We start from the raw sequence: 22708 nt of genomic DNA, 5'->3' as shown, positions 1-22708 counted from the left end.
ATTCAATGACATGCAGCATATCCGTCTGTATTCCGCACATAACACCGTAACGACCGACAGGTGTTTGACATGGTGCCACCCCACAGAAGTTTACATTCTGCTGAAGTCAATAGTGAAATAATCGTGAGAAAAAGATTATATTTTACAATACATTGTAATCGGCGCAATAACCATTGTTAAGGCAAAATAACCCAAGGCTACTCGTTATTAGCAGCTATCTCCGCAGGGAAGCGTATGTCATGCTTGAGCAGTAAAGCATAGACGGCATCTCGTTGCATATTCCAGGAGTTATTCGATTTGTACGTTCATCAAAATAGCGGGCAAAACTTCCAGCATAGAATACCAACTTTTGGTGGGCTTACGATGTAAGAGGAAGTCACAACAAAGCGATAATCTGAAGGATAGATCTATTTCAGCGTTCACTAATTTTATGTAACCTTGTAAATAGGCTGGCTGGTTCTCAAGAGATTCAGACTAGCTGTTGTAGCTTCTACAGAACTGTTATTCAACCGGTTTGGGGGAGTGATACGGTGATGCAGGCGTGATTGTCTGAGCGCAAGCGATACAATAGAACATCGATCAATATAGCTGAGCTAATTACGACGTGGAAGTAATAGGAAAATAGCATACGTTGCCTGATCACATGATCACCACATAACACTAGCATAGTTCATCATCGACAGCTCATCAGTGTTAAAAACGGTCCTGTTTGAACAAAAGAGTTCTGAAGACCGTCCAGCGTTCTTTTCATTATCTCATCGATAACTGAGTGCAAATAGAGAGGAAGCAAGTTCTTGTGGATAGAACTACTGGACTGAACATGGTATTCTGCGGACCAGAATCACTGAGGTTAATTTAGTGGGAACATTTTGTTGTTGGAGATTACCTGACTAACCAAAATTGTCTACCTGGGCCCTCGAAAGACAGCGGTGTGGTTTCAGCTCCAGCCCATAACACGGGACGTCAGAGACTACAGATTAAACTGACGCAAATGTATACTGGTAGAAACGAACAGGATGAAAACACCTCGGATGGTTCGACCGCATACCCCATCTCACCATCCGTTCCCACAGCCGCCAGCCGCCCGCCAAGAAAAAGTAAACTGAGTATGAAAATGAAGATCACTTTAAAGTTGACAAACGAGTAGTCTTTTTACATTTTTACACATGAAAACATGAGTAGAATCCATCAGGATGGTTGGACTGAAGCGGCACTTTCGACTGACATACGCTCGGTGATAAACGGGTGTTGAAGGGCCTCGTTCAGGGGTAGTCGACGCGCAGGATCCAGCACAAGCATCTTTTCCAGTAGGTCCTTAAATTGAGTGACTTTTCGAAGGATCGGCTCACTCATTTTTGTGTCCGCCGAAAGCTCCGTCATCAAATCACGCGTTGGTTGCAGATTACGGATAACCGTTACCTTTTCCTGAAAAGAATATGGTGGAAGAATGACTACCCGCCCCTAGATAGGAAGGTAAAGGTAAAATACAGCAGAACTATTCTGAAGGGTGAAATTTTAGTTGCTGCCTTTGTCTCTTCCAGATTTTTGCGGGTGGGAGATGATCGTCTTGTGATTCAGGTATCGCACATAGCCATTTGAGGTGGATGTGAGAACGGAGATTCCTTAGGAAATCTAACTGATTGAGCCTCATGCAACGGGTCCCCTGGCAGCTCCAATATTTCGATACCCTAGTGAATAACTCAGAGCGGTTCTGAGTACAGGAATGCAGAATACATAGAGGAGAGTGGATCATTACGTCGAAACCTTATGAATAAACCACATAAATCATTATCGTATGACTCGGCCTTCTATCCTGATCCAATCTTCATGCTAAGACGTCTTAGCATTGTTTATGAGATGTCTCGATAGGATAGCCCGAGAAGAATCATAGTGTCTCGATAGAAATATGGGGATGATCTGATGCTAAGAGTAACCCAGTTGTGACATAGAACTCGTAAAGTTGCACTTCCGGTACATTATGGACTCAAATCAAGTTATTCGCGTAATCCCTAGCAGACTGACCTCACCGTCAGTCCACGTGAAAGGAGGAACTTATCTGCGAACAGCCACCATGTGACTTTAGCGCGATTGACCGCAATTAACCCAACAAAATAGAAAAACAGGTCGGCTTGCAACAAGGTTTGAAAGACGATTTTTCCTGGTCGTCCCAGCTGATGAGATTCCAGTCACATATTCAAGCCTAATGAGTTATATAGGTGCTTTAAACTGCCCTAATTAGGCTTTTTTTAATCGTAAAAAAATCGTCCAGCTGTAGCACCCTTTCGGTGCCTAACTGGCATGCCACCAGGAGCAAGCACGAGGGCTGGGATACTATCAGGTTGCCCAAGCCCAGACAGGGGAAGTCGAGAGGCAGAGGTCGGGTTTGAAGCACAGACCTTCCGGCCAGTAAATTCGCGCTCTACCCACTTGGTCCATCTCGCCCCACCCCACCCCCTCCCGTTTTTTTTGTGATGTTTCCAGGGCGAAACCGTTTGTGGGCTGCCGATGGATTTTAGCAACCTTATGAGTAGTACATCACTTTGACTAACTTTGCCGTCATTCACAACCGTTGCAGCGTATCTAGCTTCTGTCCAGAAAAAAACACCCTTGTTAAATTCTAGGGGTCTGTTGAAAACGGCTTCCTTCGGAGTCCGTACTCTGTGTAAAGTAGGGCAACAAGTAGCTCGAGCTCAGGTCTTGATGTCCCTTTAGATTGATATATGTTGTGTCTGCGAAACACACACAAGACCCCTTTTGGGTTCTACGTCTCATACCGATCCAAATGGACAGAGGTCTCGCACTCTACTACTCCTCGGGTATCTGGCGTCCCCGATGCAATGGCATCTACGGTGTGGGGATTGTGCTCAACCGCACAGCTGACTGGGGTTTGCTGTACCGGGTCCCGGTAAACAGTTATCTTTGCGCTGTTAGGTTGGCTGATTCAATGAAGACCAGTGCTTGTAGTTAGTTGCGCGAGTAGTTGAAGTTGTATCTACACAACCCGTGTTCGAACATCAGCATATGGATGTGATAATAGACGAAAAAATCAGAGGTCCTAATGCGCATTTTTATTCCACCATCCTCATCATCATTGACAACAATACGCAGGCAATACATATTTGTACTTGTGTCCATACCACCCACAAGGCAGTTGACCTGGAGTGAATGCCCTAGCAGTCTTGCATACATTTGGCTGCCCTGGCCGTAAACTAACAAACGCAAAGCCATGATACACTGTCACTGTCAGTCATGTGATACCATCATGCAGGTTGCCTGATTTGGTTCATGTGAGGGGGTACAACAGACAAGCACTCTACTGCTGAAGTTTCCGTTCTCACAAACAGGTATTCCTTCTCCTCAACCCAGCTCATTGATATTGTTCTCACAACAGTCCAAGCAGTGGAAAAGACTATCCCGATAGCCTTACCATTCTTAGTGGTGACTCTGTGCGTCTGTTAACAGTAATGTCCTACGACACCTCGAAACCGTAAACTAAATCTTCAATGTCCAAACTATGAAGCAAGCAGGACAAAAAACGAACTTGTTCGTGAGTTGGATTTTATGTGCAATGACAGATTTTTCAGAAACAACCGCTGCAGCTGGACTGACTGCCCCATAACTTCGTTCAAGATTCCGACTGCGCAAAACCAACTGGGTCTGGATATTCCGGTATCGGTACTGCGCTAAGCCATCTAGTGGGGGTACTCCCATCAGATTCGACACCTGCTGATAACCACTGCTATGCAGCCCGACTGCGAAGTGTGTGAAAGAATTTCAAGAAAGAGAGGTTCATCAATCGTTGGCTATTATGAATGCTTGTGCCAAGGCTGCGAGTCTGCCAAAGACAGGATCTATGATGCTCTGGATGTTATTTTATAAAATCTCAAGAGTTCAGGTATCGTCGTCGTCTTTAGCTTCATAAAAGGCAGTTGGGTAGGTTCAGTGTTGTTGGGCCTAACTGGGCGATGGATTTGGGTCGGAAAAGAGGAATGGGAACAATGAATAACGGCTACAGGAGATTTGTGCTCACAGACTTCTAGAACTGTGACAATCATTTGGCTGTAGGATGGTAGTACACAGCCAAACAGTAATGGAACCATCCAGCACTATGCCAAAACTACCATTGGAGCCTCATTAACTAATCGTGGTTGCCACGGCATGGTAACAAGGGGGTGCGGTGGAAAATGTTTTCCATTTTGTCCACATATGTATATTTGTTTACAATGACGAAGCACTAGGGTTCAGGACATCAGCCGGTACAAAGCTAACAGCAGAGTTCACCACAACTGCAAATACGATAGTCTCACCGAAAACAGGATTTTGCGGGTTTAAGGCTTTAGAGCATCTCGAATGGAGCAATGGCCCTTTGGAAAAGTATCCCTCAAACGACTGAAACAGTTCTAAGGAACTGGAACTCACCCTTTGCGTGACTTTATCAATTTCGTGGTAGAGGAAGTTGCATTGCTCATCGAAGTGCTGCGCTCGAAACATGCCACGCCGAATAACTCGATTAGGCACTCGTCCACGAACCTCCATCATCAACCGAAGCATTTCGTTGTTTGTCTTGCCCGGAAACAAGATATGCCCGGTGTGCAACTCAAAAAGTGTGACAGCGGCTGACCACAAATCCACATTGTAATCATAGGGTACACCTAGGACTGGAGAGAATGATAGATCGTCGAGATTTAGCAGGTGGGGGAAGTGTTCGGCAGACGGGCGGTAGCTAACAGTGGTGCGGAGCTCAGGACAGGGGGCGACAACAAAAAGCAGTATCCCAGCTGCCACCGTGACAGTCTAAAGCAGAAGTTCGCAAATGGAAAACCTAACTGGTGTCGTATCAGACTGGGGGTTATTAGGGTCACGGTGAGTCTATTTTGATGGGCCGAAAAGTGGGCTTTGGAACTGTCGCTCAATTACTGTATTAACTCTCAGTAGGTATTTTTCAGGATAATTAAAATTACTTCAGAAGAACTATCTAATAAGGGTGACTTGTCTGGAGTAAAGTTAGTCACAAGCGAGCTAGATTCCACAGATTTTTTGGAGACATTTTTTCCGATAGGTTAGCTGATTTCGTTTAAGTTATCAGCACCGGCGCATCAATTACGAACCAACTAATGGCATAATCTATCATACAAATAGTTTCGAGGTATTTTCCTCATGTACTGTGCCACTTATAAGGTTAATAAGGCTCGTCGACAACCCGCTACCAACTACCAACTGTAACATAAGTGGAGGCTGGCGCCATCTCAGTTGGCAGATGAGCGCACAAGTCCATCCTATGTCCACTTTGATGTTCAAGGGGGAAATAAGGTATATGGAAATCCTGAAACCGATCAGCCCCAAAAGAGGCAAAACCGCTAAGGGGTTATGGCGAGTTCTACGAAATCCATCATTCAACATGGTCACCTGATTACACACCGGGAACAGGACTCAAACGAGTATACAGCAAAGCGTAATACAAGCACAGTCAATTGAGTAGGTTCATGTGTCTGACATGAGATGCTGGGTTAAATGAGAGTTTGAAAAAAAAACCTCTTGAGGCTTAGTGTGTGTTTGGCGTGACGATCTCCAAAATATTCTAAATGCATCAGGATAAAAAAATGGTCCAGTTGTAGCGCCTTTTTGGTAACTAATTGCTATGTCACCCGAAGGAAGCACTGAGATCGAGATACTGCCAAGTCACCCAAGTCCAGACAGAAGCCGGGGTTGGGTTCGAACCACGGACCTTCCGGGTCAGTACGGTCTCGTCTTAACCACTAAGTCATCTCGAGCACATACGCATCAGTGTCACGCCATGACGTCAAAGCACCCCCAACAATTGAAGCAGAGAACGTGAAACAACTAAACGACTAGGTGCTTGCCACACCTGACCACCAGATAAAGTAAACCAGCGCAAACAATAACAACACTGGTGGAAGGGAACAAATCAATATAAGAGACATTAACATCACGGGTGCATCATAAGCATGATTACCATGGCGATCAGCCGTAGCGGGTGTACCACTCGAGAGCGGCCGGAGCTGATACCGCCGTGCACAACGATGGACGACGTGTTTTCGGTTAGTTCCGTCTCTCGATTCGGGACAAAGACAGTGGTGGTGGTGATGATGCTATTCGGGTGTCAATCGTTGGATGACACGACCCAAGGATAAAAGTGGTAGACAGTAGTTAGTATAAAAATCAGCGAAAGCACTGGATACAGCATAGAATGTGGAACATACGGAAAACGCCACAACACGCGTTTTCAAAAATCAGCATCCACAATTATAGCACATAAAGAGAGACTTACTTATTTCCGGAGCCCGATAAAATCGCGAGACGAGATAAGGTGTAATTTCATTATCTTGAATGGTTGAGGCTGAACCAAAATCCGAAAGTTTGAGCAGAATCTTGTTTTCATTAACCAGAATGTTGTCTGGTTTGATATCCGCGTGCAGAATACCACATTTGCGCATCAACTTTAGAGCCAATAGTATCTGTTGTGTGTATGAACGAACTGCTGCAATATGAAGCCCGATATTCCGCCCGTACTTTTTGAGCACTTCGCGTAGGTTCATGCTCATCAACTCGAAGACCATACACAAGTGGTTTTTGTGAAAGAAATGTCGATACAATCGGAGACAATGGTACCGATCGTGAGGATCGGCGTCGTTGAGCTTTTTCAGCACCTCTAACTCCTTTAAACCTGACTTGTGCCTAGAAAAATGATACACAAAGTCGAAGTGGAAAGGTGTGGGGAGATTAGATGAGTGATAAGCAAGGTGGTGCATCGAGCTGAAAGGAATCAGTTGGCAGAAGAACAGACGGGCAGAAACTCCATTTGGTATCTATAGCGCAAGATGACAGACCATGCCGAATACAGACTGACTACTGCTGAAATAGGCAAAAAGCACCAATGTCCTCAAAATGTGAGCGACAAAAGTCCAGCTGTCTAACTCACGGTGATCTTTGGTTGGTGTTACTGAGAGTTCCCTACAAAACAACAGCACGCTTGCGAAGTGGTTTCTACGACCAGAGGGTATCCAACGGTCAGAGGTATTTTTTGTTGCCGATATCTTCGACAAGTAATCGAAGCCGGCGAACTTCAGAACGGGTCTAATGACGAGATCGAATGCATTGTCGTGACATATCACACTTATATTAGCTTCTTCAACGATATATACAGTAGTCTGAGATGTCTAAACAGACCTTGGACCCCTCCGCCACGCTAAGAATGGCATTGTCGCTTTGAAAGATAACCAAACAACACTTGGATAGATAAATTCAAGGGCGTCATGGGGCAACTTAGTCTCCGTGTGGTCTCATGAGTTTGTCACTAGAACCAGCAGTGGGTTGGGATCGATCCAAAAAGGACAACTGACCACTGTTGTGAATAATTTCTGCCCCAAGAGAAGGTTGATCTGAAGTAGGCTTGTACTGGGGATCAGCAACTGCGCTGGGTTAGACGCAGGTTACTGGCGCCCGGTGTCAGTTAGATACATGGAAGCAGCCGATAGACTGAGGGGTGGCGCTCGCAACGATGCTAGCAACAGTACAAACTGCAGCACACACAAACCTCCAGGCAGGCCCCGGCATCCGCTTTTCCCATTCAGTACGGGGTATTCAGATGTCTAGCAAAATAATCAATCGTGGGAGGCCACCCGAAAATGGTAGATGTGGGCAACGAACCGATGCGCTAAGCCCCGGGGCCCATTGGCCGCACTGTGATCTTAGCTGCAAGACCTTTGCGTGTCTACTTCCATATTTTCGCAGCTCACCGAATTTCATTGTCCACTGAAGCAATCATAATTCCGGCGGAAAAAGTCTGGTGGAATACTTCCCTAGCGTTGTTGAGACCCCGGGATGCCTAGATAGGGCTCAAAAGTTCGGGCTTGTACTCATAACTCAATTAGTCTTTTGGTCCATCAGAGACACGTCGTAGCTTTCGAAAATTCAATTCCATTGTGCGAATACTGAGCACCGCCATACACACGGAAGGAACCAAGTTTGAAATGGTGCCAATTTGTCAAAGCCTTGAACAGGAGCAATCAATAGTCAGGAATGGGCTTAGATCACGAAACTCTTGATGAGTAGCTCAAAGCTTAATAAGCTCAACGCTATTTGGATTTCAAACGCACGAATGTGAGCAGGCACTGGGCATTACATTTGACAGTAGAAGTATAAATAGGCAATTGCTGTATGCCTATAAAAAGGTTCAACAAGCGGAAATACGTTTGCTTGGAGATGGGGCATTAAATTGCCGATGTAAATAGCTTTGTGGAAAATAGCCCCACGAAGTACAGAAAAAAAGTAAACCATACTATGTACAACTTACATAACTTCATTGTTCCGGATAATTTTTATGGCCACCTCAAGATTACCACGGGCACTATCACGAGCCCGAACAACGTTGGAGAACACTCCGAACCCGGTGTATCCATACACAGCGTAGCGTTTGTCCAAGACCTCTCCGATGCGAACACCTAAGACAAACGAGACGAATTTCAGAATTTTAGTCAATACATGTCATAAGAACAGAAAAAATATAGGATTGGTTTCAATGCAGTGGGATATTGTCACTAGTTATTAGTCAGATAGATGTCCATGTGCTCTCCGTGAAACGCAACGGCACAAAACTAACATCGGCGGTGGTTCTTAGTGCGCCGATTTGGTTGCAAAGATATTCCTTTATGGACACCATGTGTTGGTAGATCTTAAGCGAGGAAACATGCTCGCCACAGATAAACAGCAATGCCTCAAGGTCGGTCGAAAAAGTCGAGCACATCTGCCGGCCGTCCAGTATATATTATCAAGGGAAATAGTCGAGGACATCAAAAGTCAGGTAGTACCGAGACCTAGACGGACACGTACAAGAAGAGAGAGGAGGTAGTCACTTTGTGGACCTTTGTCGCTAACTTTAACGTTATATGCAGCTTAACCAAATACACTTGTAGCTTTTTCATCCCCAGGTATGATTCATCAGATGTTTCTAAAAAAAAACTCAACCTGTGTGAAGATGATACCCGCCTTGATAAACGCAACCCGTCGCATCCTGGAAAATTTGATAAGAACACGTACTTCAGAGTAAGTGTATCAAGTTCACCTGTGGTCAGCAGCAATAACTTTTCCTAAGAAAAGCTGTCGCACCCAGCTCCTTCGGCATCAATCGTCAAGATGTTAAAAGAAGGGACTTGTACCGGAAGAGTGAATTTTAGGCAGCAAGACAACGTAGTCTGAGAGCATAGATAGCTTACGCTGAGTACACATGCCAGAAACGTATTGTTCATTAGTTATTGACTTACAGTTGCCCTATTTGGGAGAATAACCGTCAGTAAAGATGATTTCTGGTCGACTCATTCGGCGAGTTCCTCTAGGGGAACACCAATCCTTTAAGAACAGACCACAGACAGAAAATAAGGTGTGAGGGAGCGGATTTAATTGAAGGTGATCTCCTTCCACATCCTGGTAAACATTAATGCTGTCGTCAACGTTCCTCCTGCAGGTTACACTGGGAACCCAACAAGAAAAGGATAATATGAGGGACCATAATTCGGGGATCCCTGAAGATGGGTGCGACTTCAGACTCAACAGGTGATCATATATTTCCGGTAGGTTTAAATCCCAACAAATCCCAACATGCAAACATTCAACTCGGAATGTTAATGAAGAAGCATATTTTGGAAAGTGGACGAATTTCGGAAAATAGGTGATCATTAGCGGTCTGACCGGGACCATTAAGCGTGCCTAAACACCTAAATCTTGAGGTCATCAACCATGATAACGAGCTACATCGGTAGGATCGTTCTGGCACTGATTCAGCTGTTCATGCCATAACAAAGGCTGAGGAAAAAAGGAAACGGTGGAACAAAGCGGCTATCCACACAGACAACCACACGATCACAAGTATGCGTTTCCTTATTTATGTCCTTGTATCTGATTTTCAATGACGTGATGCAAAAGCACACAATTATCGATTGATGTCTTGTACGGTCTCTAAAAATTGAGTGGATGAGATGAAGAACGATGCTAAGCCCATAAACAAGGAACGAAAGCAAAACGTGTACACGAGTACACAATGAACTACTCAACCAGTGAGTATATGACCAAGTCTTAACGGAAGAGGCTCACGTTAAAGTTAGATCTGTCGAACGATACCACAGGAGAACAGTCCCTTTAAAGAGGAATCCCAACTCCGGGTGAAGTAACCATACAATCATCCAAATACATTGGGTGATCGTGGGGACGATAAGCACCGACAGGCTGTCGATCCTTTGCGATTGTAAACCATCAGCATCTGCAGGCAGATACCTTAGCAATGGGTTGTAAGCACTGTTTCATAGACCAAGTGGTAGGATTGCCACGTATCGTTGATACCGCCTGATTGACCGTGGGACAGTTACCAGGACGAAGCAACCGCAAAAAAGCAACAAGTACCTTTGATGAAACGACATTTCAAGACGAAGATCGGTACCCTATTTGGAGGCGTCCGGAGGAGAAATCTGCGATGTTAACGACTGAGCAACCCGTGACGCTGTGGCTACCCTCGTCTTTAGGTTAGGGTTCAAAATCGTCTCGGTACCCTCCCGTCACTTCTGAATTCCCGATTTCTAGTAGCATGTTTGCCCCCACTTCACATATAACACGACCGTGATTGGTAGGAGAGGGTGAAATGACAAAAGCCTACAGAACTTGCCTCCATCCCATATTGCGATTCGATACATGATGTGAACACGCCAGATCAGTGAACTATAAGCTACACTCACATTAGACAATCTAGATTGAAAAAATTGAATGAAAGTGGTCAAGTGGCTAAAGCAGAATCGCCCACGAACCATTATTCTATATAAGGCTCTGGTGCTAACGTACACTGCCGATCACCTGTCGGACTAAACGACATTGTTCAAGGTCCCGATTGTGATGTCATGTCATACCGATGGTTGTGTCATCAGCACAATGAGTACTGACTCGTAGGTGAACTAATCTATAGTTCTCGATCGCTAAAACAAAATAGGCCGCAGCTGAAACTCCCTGAGGAGGGCAACGAACACTATTCGTAAGAACACGAGGCGAAGTCATCACCAACAAAATCAGCTGCACGTGAACTAATCTATAGTTCTTGGTCGTCAAAACAAAGTAGGCAGGAGCTGAAACTACCTGAGGAGGGCAACGAACAGTATTCGTAAGAACACGAAGCGAAGTCATCACCAACAAAATCAGCTGCAATATTTGTTACCATTTGCTCGGATGAGGACCGCGAGACAGGGCACATCAACAGTTAGGTATTCGCTAAACATGGTCCATTCGCATGCTGAATGATGCGTTTGCATCCAAGCCACCTCCTTCAATGTGTAGGTCCCCCTCTCAATCTCTCCACTGCTTCCTCGTAAACAATTTTTGCTACTGCATTCAGTTGGCAGAGTATGCTTTCTAGGTTGGTGTCCTTGTGACCCTCCTGCGTTTGGCTAGAGACATTACAAGAAATGGCAGCTGATCGATGTCAGTGGCGTTCGTGTTGTCAGTTTATCTCCAGATTGTCTGAATGAGCGCCCGAATAGGATAGGATAGCGCTTGCGATGGGAGAGCACCAGGTCCTTTCTCTCACCCACTCTTCCCTCCTCCTTTCATTTTAAGGAATTAAATATAATTAGATGAACTTTATGGTTGTACGACAGTGATGCATCAGTGTCAACACTGAGGTAGCTATCTTTGATGATGATGATGATGATGATGATGACTGTTTTCAGTCCGTAGCTATCCAGTTCTATTTCTCAGATTATCAAAAAACGAAGTTGCATCAGCTAAAACCACATGTAAACGGTGTACAGTTGATGGTCATGATGATGATGGGGCGAAAATTTCGCAGCGTACTTTAATCGGTCGATCTGGATGAGCCGATGACAGCCCTGAAAGGATGGACCGAACCAAAATACATCTGCGACAGTTGAGCTTTTCCGCCCATTTGGAGCAAGCGGTTTCCTCTAAATGTTCGCCCACTGGGGAGGGTTATTAAAAATGCACGCCAGGACTTTATGTTATTAAAATGCACGTCAGGAACTTTATAGCATTTGATCCATATTTATTCTCGATGACCTCGTATTCTACTCTGCATGGTGCGTCAAACTTGTGAACTTGTCCAAGTGCTGACATTAGACAACGGATTGTATTGTTACAGATATCGATTGTCACATTTATTCTCGATGACCTCGTAGTCCACTCTGCATGGTGCGTCACAAACTTGTGAACTTGTCCACGTGCTGACATTAGACAACTGATTGTATTGTTACAGATATCGATTGTCACATTAACTTACACAGTATCAGTTCCGATGCACTGTAAGTAGGGGAGCGCTGGAAAGTATATTACTGAGTTTACTGGACGTCAAATCAAAAGTAAGGTCCGTTATATAAAGGGATAACAGCTTAATAAGTATAACAAACATGACTTCCCATTGGTCCAAAGAATATGCTTCAGCATATCCAATGATCTGGTCATTGGTTGAGAATGCATAACAAGCAGCGGGGCTCCGGAAATGTGCGCTATGCTGTAGACGCTCTAGGTGATTCGAATCAATATACTATCCACCGTGAAACGAACTTCCAAATGGATTCCCGGATTTCATTCAGTAAAGCGAAATCAACCCATTCTGAAGAGCCAAAAAGCATCGTCCCTGTATGGAGTCAGCGGAAGTGAGCGTTTCATGAATATCCATGGGATTCAAAACATATGCCTTTCCCTCTTATGCATATGACCGTAATGACGGATGGGAGGGTTACAGAAGACAAGGATATCAATCTTGAAGGCTCAGGCTGATCGCATACGGTCTACGAAACCTGTCAGTGACACCAGCTGACAACCTGCATTGGCGGCACAGTTGTAAGTGGGCTAAGGCGACAAATTACTGAACGGAAGGTCCGCGGTTCGAACCCCACTTCTGAATCTCGACTGTTCCTATCTAGGCTTGGACAACCTGACAGTATCTCGGCCCTTCTACCTACTTAGGGTGGCATGGCAGCCGGATACTGAGTGTTACAAATGAATGATGCAGTATTTTCAGAGTATTAGAGCTGAAAGATACGATACTTATAGAGTATCCAAGCCTAAACAGAAATGGCCCTCCAAACGAAGCCCCTGGCTCGAAAGTCTGACCGCAAGATAGCGGTACACTACTGCCCGGTTTTACGGCACCAGTAGACTTTATGGTAGAGAATGGTGTTTCGAGTAGTGCTCACAAGTGGCGTGTTTTCATCAAAAAATCAGTCGATCGGCAGGCCTTCGACCTCAGGGAACGGGCAAAACATGATTTCGTCGAGGTTGCGATATTTATGAAGGAATTTGCCGCAGTAACGAGAGGAATGCCTAAACCAGCCTTCAATGATAAGATCAACAAACAACCAGGTGAATGCACAACTGGGTCTCCCTTGAAAACGAGATCCGGTAGACTATACAGCATTGTGAAAAAGCGTGAATGAATTCTCACAACACTGATAGCAAAATACACAGAGTACTTGGCAGGTATCAATAAGTTCTTCAGTCTAAGCTGTACTCAGTTGTAAACGACACTGTGAGGTCCAGTCAGAATTTGGCACAAACGGCCAAACGACTATTTTTCGCTGCATTTAAAGTACTGTGCGCTCACCTGAAAGAAGTTCATCATGGGAGCTTATCGTATGAGAGGTTTGACTGGGTGGATATGACTAGGTGTAACTCAACCCAAGACATAGCAGACATGGATACACAATCTCATCAAAGTGACCTGTCGACAGCACTATCGATCGTCCGCTGATTGTAAAACTGGTAGTGCACATTATTATGGCTGGTTTCTGGCAACCAATCCGCGTGAGTAGGTGGCACGTGCATTGAAAAACAGTGAACCTGTGTAGTTCACTTCCGAGATCAATAGTGATGCATTTCGCAAAGGCACACGTTTTGTGTGATCACGGCTTGATACAATCTGAGAAAACACGTCGCTCTATCAATCCACAACTACTAAGAGTTAGCACCAACCGGAAATTTTGACGAGCGTAAGAGTGGTTGAGAATTTCTGTCCCACCAACACAAGAGCATCCACCGATGAACTCCAGAAAACTTTGAAGAACTCCAACCTGAGTCTAACATGGGGGTCGCATCGTTAAGATACCGAAAAAGGCCGTCACTATATTATTGGCCCATTTTCAAATTCCAATTGTGGTTCTAAATAGCTGTTTGAATGTGACAACGGCTACAATATGGAAAGTTGCTCCAACAGCCGGGCAACTGAGGCCGTCTAATCTTCGATCAAATACAGCGAAGAGCATATGAAACAAATCACAAAATTGGGCGGACGGAAATCTCTGTTGATGGTGTTATCCAGCGATTGTACGAGGGCTATCCATGCACCCTGGGACAAAAGTCAGCTGTACCGAGGAGGTAGCACTGAACTTCAGTACCCGAACTCCATGGCGAATACAGGCTGTTTCGAAAATCAAGTTATCTTGTCATGGTCGTTACGGTCGTCAAAAATATTAAATCCGGTAGGTGGGAATGACTTTTCAGGCAAGGACAGACAAAAACTTACGATAGTATCCCTCAGCATCATCCCAGTTGTCGACCAGAGAATGATTTTCCGACGCCATTGCACCAGGTGCCATGGTACCAGGTGCATCATGCACACCAACCTCGACTTCGTCAGCGAACATATCGAACTTAGTAGCCTTTGGTGCAGTAGGTGGTTGCGCCAAGTCTGAATTCAAACAAATTCGCTTCCGTTCGTTGAGCAGTGCACGGGCCGCAGGTGCTTCCACTCCGGACAACCGTCCACTGGGCGAATCGGTATTATCGCCTTCTGATAACAAGAAATAATGAGAAAAACAATAGGACATTGATATTAGGCTTAGTTTGAACCCACGACCCATTGAACACTCCAAACATGCTACGCAGACAAACACGAGTAATCTCATCGTCAGTCTAAAACAGTTTGAGCTCTAACCGGCTTTCGAACCAAGACGATCCATTTCGGTGCCAAGTAACCTGGGCTGCTAGACTGCCTAAGACCAGATAAGAGCAATAAGAAGTAAAGGAGCGGATGGAATTCACGGAGCTGCTGACCTCAACGCTGAAGTTACTGAACGCAGGTTTCAGAGCAAGGTGACCTGATCAAGGCGATGAAAATGAGTTCCGCCTGAAGCAGTGAACCAAAAGACAACCAGGAAGCTACCAGTGTGCAAGGGAATGGGAAACCATAACCGAAATGAGGAAATTAGGAATACACTCTTTTACCGTTGCAGGCATCACAAAGAGACTGTGTGTGCAACCGGATTCACTGATTAACACCGAGGTTATACGCGATAGTACATCTGGAGGTCACACGACCAAACGCACCAGCGGTAAGTGACAAAGCACCAGGATTTGTCAACAAAGAAAACGGCCAACAAAAGTATCACTTTCGAAGTCCTTTATCCAATAGAATAAATCTGGTTATTTAAAATTTCGTGTTCATCTACATCGAAGTACGTAGACTCCATAGGATGTCTCGGTGGGGTGTACACAAGTCGAAAATGCAGCACGAGGACTACCAAGATTTTCCCGTTCGACGTCATCTACTTATCTCTATACTAGCAGTAGGTCAGTTATCAGCTGGAGTGTAAATCTGGTACCATCAAGAAAACCAGTCGCTTTGTGTATAAGAGAAACCTCATAGGAACCGGGAAACTGGCAGTGTCTGTCGTCGTTAAAGAGTTGCAATGAATTTCTGATATGGTGGACAGTGCTCATGCTTGACTGACAACGTACTGTCTAAAAACATATTGACCGAATCCAACAGGTGTAGCGCTAGAACGTAGTGAGGCCATTCTCCAAATCAAACTACCGAGGCGGAATAGTTGACACCTACCCGTAAAACACGATAGCTCTTCGGTTTTCTAGCATTGATCAACAAGTAGCTGAAAATCCAATATGAATGGGTATGGATTAAAGGCGGAGAAGCGAGAGATGGCTAGTGGTGATAATGTGCATGTTTAAGGACGGCTGAGGGCTGGTCGAAAACACTCACCTACGGTCGCGGCAGCCGAATGAAGAAGTTTGTCCTTCATGGCTTGTTCGAAATCAAACAACTCGGCGTCATTGTCAACCACCATCTCTGTCAAGCTCTCAGTATGTGGAATAGCGCTAGGCATGGGTGGGGTAGTCTGGCGTGCGGGAGACGATGGGCTCGCACTCTGCCCTGTTCTAGAGAGTTGCTAAGTGGGGAAAATTAGGTTACTGCGACGGAGTGAAATAACCTACTCACCTCCAAAAGACGCTGTCGCTCAAGACGACGTTTTTCGATTATTGATTCTTCATCTTCGTTTTCCTCAATCTTCACAGATAGCTCCCTGAAAAAGCTCGAAAACAAATTGTAACCAGTTCTTACTCAGAATCTGAACCAGATTTCTCGAAGTCTCCGGAGCGCTCACGTGACCTGTGATGTTTCTTCTTTTCCGAACGGCTACGTCTGTCCGATATTCTAGGTTCGTCACGTTCAGCACTCCTATCTTTTCGGAACTCTCGATACTGATTGTGCGCAGAAAGGTCCGAATGCATTCTAGATTCCCCATAATCTCGGTGCCTCCTGTGCTTATGCTTTGATTCACTGTGTCGGTGAGAGCGACTGCTGTGTTCGGTGAAAGAGGATTTTCTGGATTCCGAGTAGTCTACATATCGCTCATCTTCTCGGGGATTAGCATGATAATGACGGCGGTGCTTTTTGTGCTTGCTCGCATGTCCCGTATTCATTGCCACGACTAGGTCTCTGGAGAGAAAAGAGATGTTAAGTAATTCGGCGAAGAGGACAACGGAGAAATGACGGAAAGGATCACATATCTAACGACAGAAACCATCTCAACTCGGAATGCTTAGTGCCAAAATCGAAACTCCATATGCGAGGGCTATAAGAAGTTTGGAAAAATGGTTCTTAGGACAGTTACGGGGCTAGCAACAGACTAAAGCACAGGTTAACAAAGGTTGACAGTCAGGATTTTTGGACTTTTATAGTGATTCAACGAACCCTAAAACGGTCAGACCAGCGTCAAAAACTGAAGCATATAAGTTTTCCCGTCTGCTGGGTTAGTATGACTTAGTTGGGTTGATAACTGGTGAAAAAATAAAACCTTGGGAGTGGTTTTTTATAACCCAATGCTTCAACCACTGTAGGTGGCCTTCCCCAGAAGCTGAGAAGCTGTCTCATCCCTACTGGATGTTTCGAACCCAAAAACCCTCAAACAGATCAAAGAGACTTCCATGCAGCTATGGGCAACTTATCGGTAATGTGATTAAGTTGCCCTCAGGAAGGATATAGCGTCACTCGTGATTTGAGCATAATTATATCAAGCGAGCCAGTTTTGACTTGCCCTTCGACGGGCAATCCCCATCGGAAGATCTACATACAGTGGGATTTTTTCGATCAAATCAGCTAAACTTTGTAAGCAGTAGATATGACTTTGAATAACCAGGAAACGTAAGTTAAACAACTAAGGAAGAACAGTGCGCGATATTATCACACTGACTACATTATGCACGAGAGTGATAAATGAATACTAAGTAACCGATAGTGACGAATAGGTAAACGGCAGAAATAAGTGGTCACCCGTTAATTCGTACACAACGCATAATAAATAAAACCGACATGCACTCCAATTTTTAAAAACTACTGCAAACCGAGCTCGAAAAGTGGCCAGCTACAGGAGAGTGGCTTTCAGGATGAGTATTGACCATCAAGATAGTTCAGTGCTGAGGAGCCAACTTACTAACCAGAAGGTTCGTGGTTCGAACCCAATCTCTGCATCTTGACTACTCCTGTCTAGGCTTGAGCGACCCAGCAGTATTGGGTAAGCGGAACTGGTTCAGTGTGGAGGGAGATAAGGAATAAACTACAGCTTCCGCTGCGTTGGTAAAGGTTGGCCAGGATGGAAGTTGGCAAATGTCTTCAGAAGTTCTTCAAACACGTGCGCAAGGAGCTACGAACAGAATAGACGCACAGTAGTTCTCTCTCAAATATTATATCCGTACATGACGAGACCGTTTCGTCCGTCCAATTAGAATTCCGATGGATCAGTTGTTAACTCAGCAAGAGAAAATGTCCAGTTCGTAAAGGAGAAGTCTTTCGGTTCGCCGCTCCAGGCATTCAGCACTGTTGTTCAAAAGCCTACCCAAAAAACGACCGAATTCTTCATTCTTGGAATACGTCTTAATTTAGGACCGAATTCAATCACAATATTCTTCTTCTCGAAAAAACGTCAAACAACAGCAACTGCTGACTACGAAGTCCCAGTCAGACAAGTAACATTGCTCGAAACTCCGAGTTTGGGCCACCTTCAGATGTAAACAATGACCATTGGTGAACCACGCATAAACTGCTTGAGTTGGACGCCCAATCATACGCGCTTCACTTTCGGGTTTATGAAAGTGCCATAGCCTTAAATGGCCGATTAACGATACCGGGAAACTTTTCCGATTTTAGAAGAGAACTACCAAGTGGTCACACAAATTCCTCCTAGAATGGTATCAGCAGTGACCGGTATTTAGACCTAATGCATCATACGCTGGTGGGCTTTGTTAAAACACCATCATATCAGACGATGTAAAATACCGAAAACGATTATCTTGACTAAGAGACAATACTCCACAAGGACTTCCGCGTTTACGAGAATCACATAGCTGAATGCATGCTTTGTGCACCCTAACCTACGCATTCGTCCCCCTTACCGACACGGGTGATATTTTGATTAGAAAAACGGAACGTACATCGTCGGGTAAACTCGCGAGAACCGCTGAAAAATTAAGCATCCTTTCTTCGTATTTCAGGCGCAACAAGTCACTGAATCTCCTCAAATGGAGCTTATACGGAGTTAGATACCTTAGGAAGCCAGGCGCGACCGTCGACAGCAAATGCTGAACCATTACTGTATTATATCAATCTTCAGTACCATCCTTCGATACAAGTGGTTGAGGCACCAACTTACTAACCGGAAGATCCGTGTTTCGAACCCAACCTCTGCATCTCGACTGCTTTTGTCTACGTTTGGGCAAACTGGAAGCATCTCAGACCTCGAGCCCTCCTTCAGGTGACATGGCAGCTAGACACCGAAAATGTGTCACAGATGCATGCTTGTCGCTTGCTGTACCGTCCTTCAGTAGCCACACCCTAGGCCAGGTCGTTCGTCCAGATCTAACACTCCACCCACCGCTACCTTGTTAACAGAGCATGGGAAGGTACCTGGCATGTAGGTACCAAAGCGATTCTAAACCACATAAGAAACAGACACATCAGCAAATAGCGGTACAAACTGCAACTGCATTTGTTGCCTGCTCCGTATAGGCAAAAACTCCACATATATAAGTTCCTTATTTGATACGAGCGTCAAAGTTAGTGGTAAACTACTTCGGTTCCGATAAGCACTGCCTTAAACTAACCGACTACATCCCACTCGTGAGAACAACAAAGGAATCGACACAAGCTACTTACGCTTGACGACGGCTCACGTCATCGACTCCCTTAAATGTTCACCACCGCAGACTTACAACGGCACAGTACTGGAGCTGATCATCCCTCGTTTTGTTGGTCTCAGTTCCCGAAGACTTAGTGCAAGCGCATTCCAACCCCACAAATAGTAACATGGATTGACTCATCATCATTATCGCCATCTACAGCATGACATCAGTGTTCAACACCGATGTTTCACTGCCGTACAACCATGACAGAAAGATGGAGAGGTGGATTAGTTACCTCTCTCTCAAGTCTCAGCCATTTTACACCCATCCATTCTTAGAACCGTTCTTAAGAATGGCAGCAATCATCGTGCTATCAAGGGTTCAGCTGTGTCGACGCAACCATGGAGGCCGTCACTGGGAAGATAAGTTAATAAACAGGAGTTCCCGCATGTGTTATATTTAGGTATCACTATTCCTCTAAACAGCTCCCGATAGTCTCCTCTTCGTATAGTCCTAGATAAAACTTCAGGCAATCAGAATATCATCCTGCCCTAAGTGCTATAACGGGTCTTAACTAAGCCACATTTATACAACTTTCCTTCGGGATTGTCTCTTAAAACGACCCATCAAATGATTGAGTTAGTTCTGGATTATCAGATCCAGCTCAGTAGTGTCAACCGTGCAGAAAAGGTACAACACTGGTTTCAGCTGCTGCGGTCACGTTCATCGAAAATTAGGTATATGACGCGATAATAATCACAAATGGAACGAGATCACTCAGCAAGTCAATTGACATCAAGTGGTCACGTTTCGCTCATAAAATGTAAATTAGAACAGCTTCGCGTTCTAGACGAGAGCCATGAGTGCGCACGACTGGTTACTGGCAATGATTATCAGCGCTACTAACCAGTGGTGCGTTCAACATTTAATCATGGACGTACGATCCAATGTATAAGTATTATAAAAAGTAAAAGTGTACTTTGCCAGGCAACTGAAACATACCTGAGGTCACTCATTGATCCAGATTTTACCGGTAATAAAGGAGTTGCAGGTCTACAATGTAAAAATTTACTACGAAACATTGGGTATAAAAAGCAGTTTCAAAAGCGGCTCGTCGGAGTCGTCAAAACTCAGTGCATGACTCTTTGGTAGGTGTGGAAAACATGAACGGTGAAATTCGAAACAAAAAATGACAGACGAGAATAAACGTGATAAGGGAGTTAAGAATGGATTGGCAGAGAAGTTGAAAGCTTGGTGGTAATCGGTGGATGAAATGCTAACAGCATATACCTTGAATTGGTGGTTAGGTTTGGGTGTTGGAAGAATTGCACGGGCTATAGTGGACAGAAATTCGTTCCCCAAGGTTCATCCAGGTGAGGAAGTCCAGGAGGCAACCAAAGAACAGTAAGCTCCTGCACGGCGAATATCGAAATACGAAACAGTCCTCTGCGACAGGAGTGTGAGGGTAGTACATTTCCTCTAGACAGTCAACATTTCCATATTTATGGAGGCAGTGAAGCTGTCTTATCCCGAGGAAGGACTGATTGGAAAAGGTTGGCCCTAAAAGCCACATACTCCGACCACCCGGAAATTGAATGTGACCTCTGGCACGCTACTCAATACAAACTACTTTTAAAACCAGTGTGTTTGGTGCACGGAAGGCACCTGGAGTGATATAGTTAAGTCTTACTGCATCCTCACGTTAGTCGAGCCTCCCACACCTAAGTGGGTTGGACCATTGAATCATTAGCCCCGGGAAGGTTTCGACAAGGAATACTTATCACCCGTTGCGTGGAAGATCAGACCGTTGAGATGCAAACTAGCGGTATGAGGCCAAAACAAAACCCTGCCTTCTCCCACCGCCTTCTGGGTAGAAATTCTAAGTCAAGGGCCCCAGCTGATGCACCTGGTGTACCTCCACCAAGTCCATTTATCCAACCTGGGCAACCTGCGAAAGGAGCACAGCTAGTTTTCTTGATTTATCAGCCCCAACTCTAATTACTGCCTATCCCAACACAATCCCGCATGTTTTCGGCTCTATAAATTCAGTATCGATTTCTAGACCTCTGTCCAGAGAAACCTAATCATGCACCACTAATCCCAAAAAATCGCTCAAGGTAGCACCATTTGATATCCGCACTCTATATCAGACAGATCAACGGAACCCGTCAGCTCCTATTCTTTCCCGTTAAGAATCTAGCTGTGCTGTTTTCGAAACACATACAAGATCCTAATATGGAAAATCACCTGAACACGATCCAAAGCATTTCCGACTACTTGTGATTTATCCCAGTTCAGTTTATCAGCTATAAACCGTGTAAAACATGAACACTGGTTCCAGCTGCCACAGTTTCGATCACGGAGAAGTGGGAGTGTAAGACGTATAGTCAAGCCTTGGAGGTGATGGCATTCTCGTTTAGTCCTCGAACTGGGTAGCTACGTGCTGAAGTCAATAGGTTGACGCATGAGCGCGACTGACTGTACGGTCAGACTATTTCTGCTAGTGTCATTAAACATTGGTGAGTTAAGTCCCGGGGTCCTCATCCAGGGAAACGGCAGTTGTCGACTAAATTTACTGGTTAGTGTTATCACACTTCGTAACCAGGTCATAAACTGTTCATCTTTCGGTCGCTCCCACTCACCACAGGTCTGGGCGAAACGACCGCCACGAGGCAGGCGGTCTCCTGACATGCACTAGCCAGAGTAACCTATGGAGCGTGAGTAATTCACATATCACGAGAGTTCCTTCTTCCTAGGACCATCCAACATACCTCATCATTACCACACCGATGGTCCCACCAGACCCGACCAATGCTTCGGAGACATCAATGGTCGAATACTGACACCTTTCGTATATCCTCTGCACATAGAAGTCACATCTCTGATCTATGAAACAGTACGGATGGCACTGCCTCAATGTTACCTCCACCCTAGACAATCTGACGTCACGTCGGTGCCAAATGTGTCGGAGGTCGAAAAAGCTGCCTTGGTCTTCCCGATCCGACAAGTAATCTCATCATCATCGACAGTATGACATCAGTGTTCTACGCCGATGCTTCACTGCCGTAACCTCATCTCCAGCCAGTCCACCGGAACGTTCACAACTGCCAGTTAAACAAATTTATTTATAACGTCGATTGGCTCGTCTTCAAACATGAGGTTTGGGTTTGATCCCACCCAAGCTTGTAGCAGTCTCACAGAGTTTCCATACCAGGTTGGTCAATGGTCGGAGGTCTGACAAACAGTCTCTTGGTCCTCCAGGTTGGGGGTTGGAACGTGTGGCGAC

The 22708-nt window shown here is 45.1% G+C and overlaps 1 protein-coding gene across 1 annotated transcript; it reads right to left on the bottom strand.

The window, feature by feature from the left end:
• Window positions 1-1133: 1133 nt before the first annotated feature.
• Window positions 1134-16747, bottom strand: T265_15093 (hypothetical protein; the record flags this gene model as incomplete). Its single annotated transcript, XM_009176548.1, has 9 exons — window positions 1134-1425; window positions 4420-4794; window positions 5975-6110; window positions 6286-6696; window positions 8315-8462; window positions 14534-14800; window positions 16007-16193; window positions 16244-16328; window positions 16367-16747. 9 exons carry the CDS (start codon window positions 16726-16728, stop codon window positions 1189-1191), a joined length of 2208 nt encoding a protein of 735 aa, XP_009174812.1.
• Window positions 16748-22708: the final 5961 nt, after the last annotated feature.

The sequence above is a fragment of the Opisthorchis viverrini genome (assembly GCF_000715545.1).
Source record: "Opisthorchis viverrini unplaced genomic scaffold opera_v5_344, whole genome shotgun sequence".
Lineage (NCBI taxonomy): Eukaryota > Metazoa > Platyhelminthes > Trematoda > Opisthorchiida > Opisthorchiidae > Opisthorchis > Opisthorchis viverrini.
This window is presented reverse-complemented; position numbering and strand designations above follow the sequence as displayed.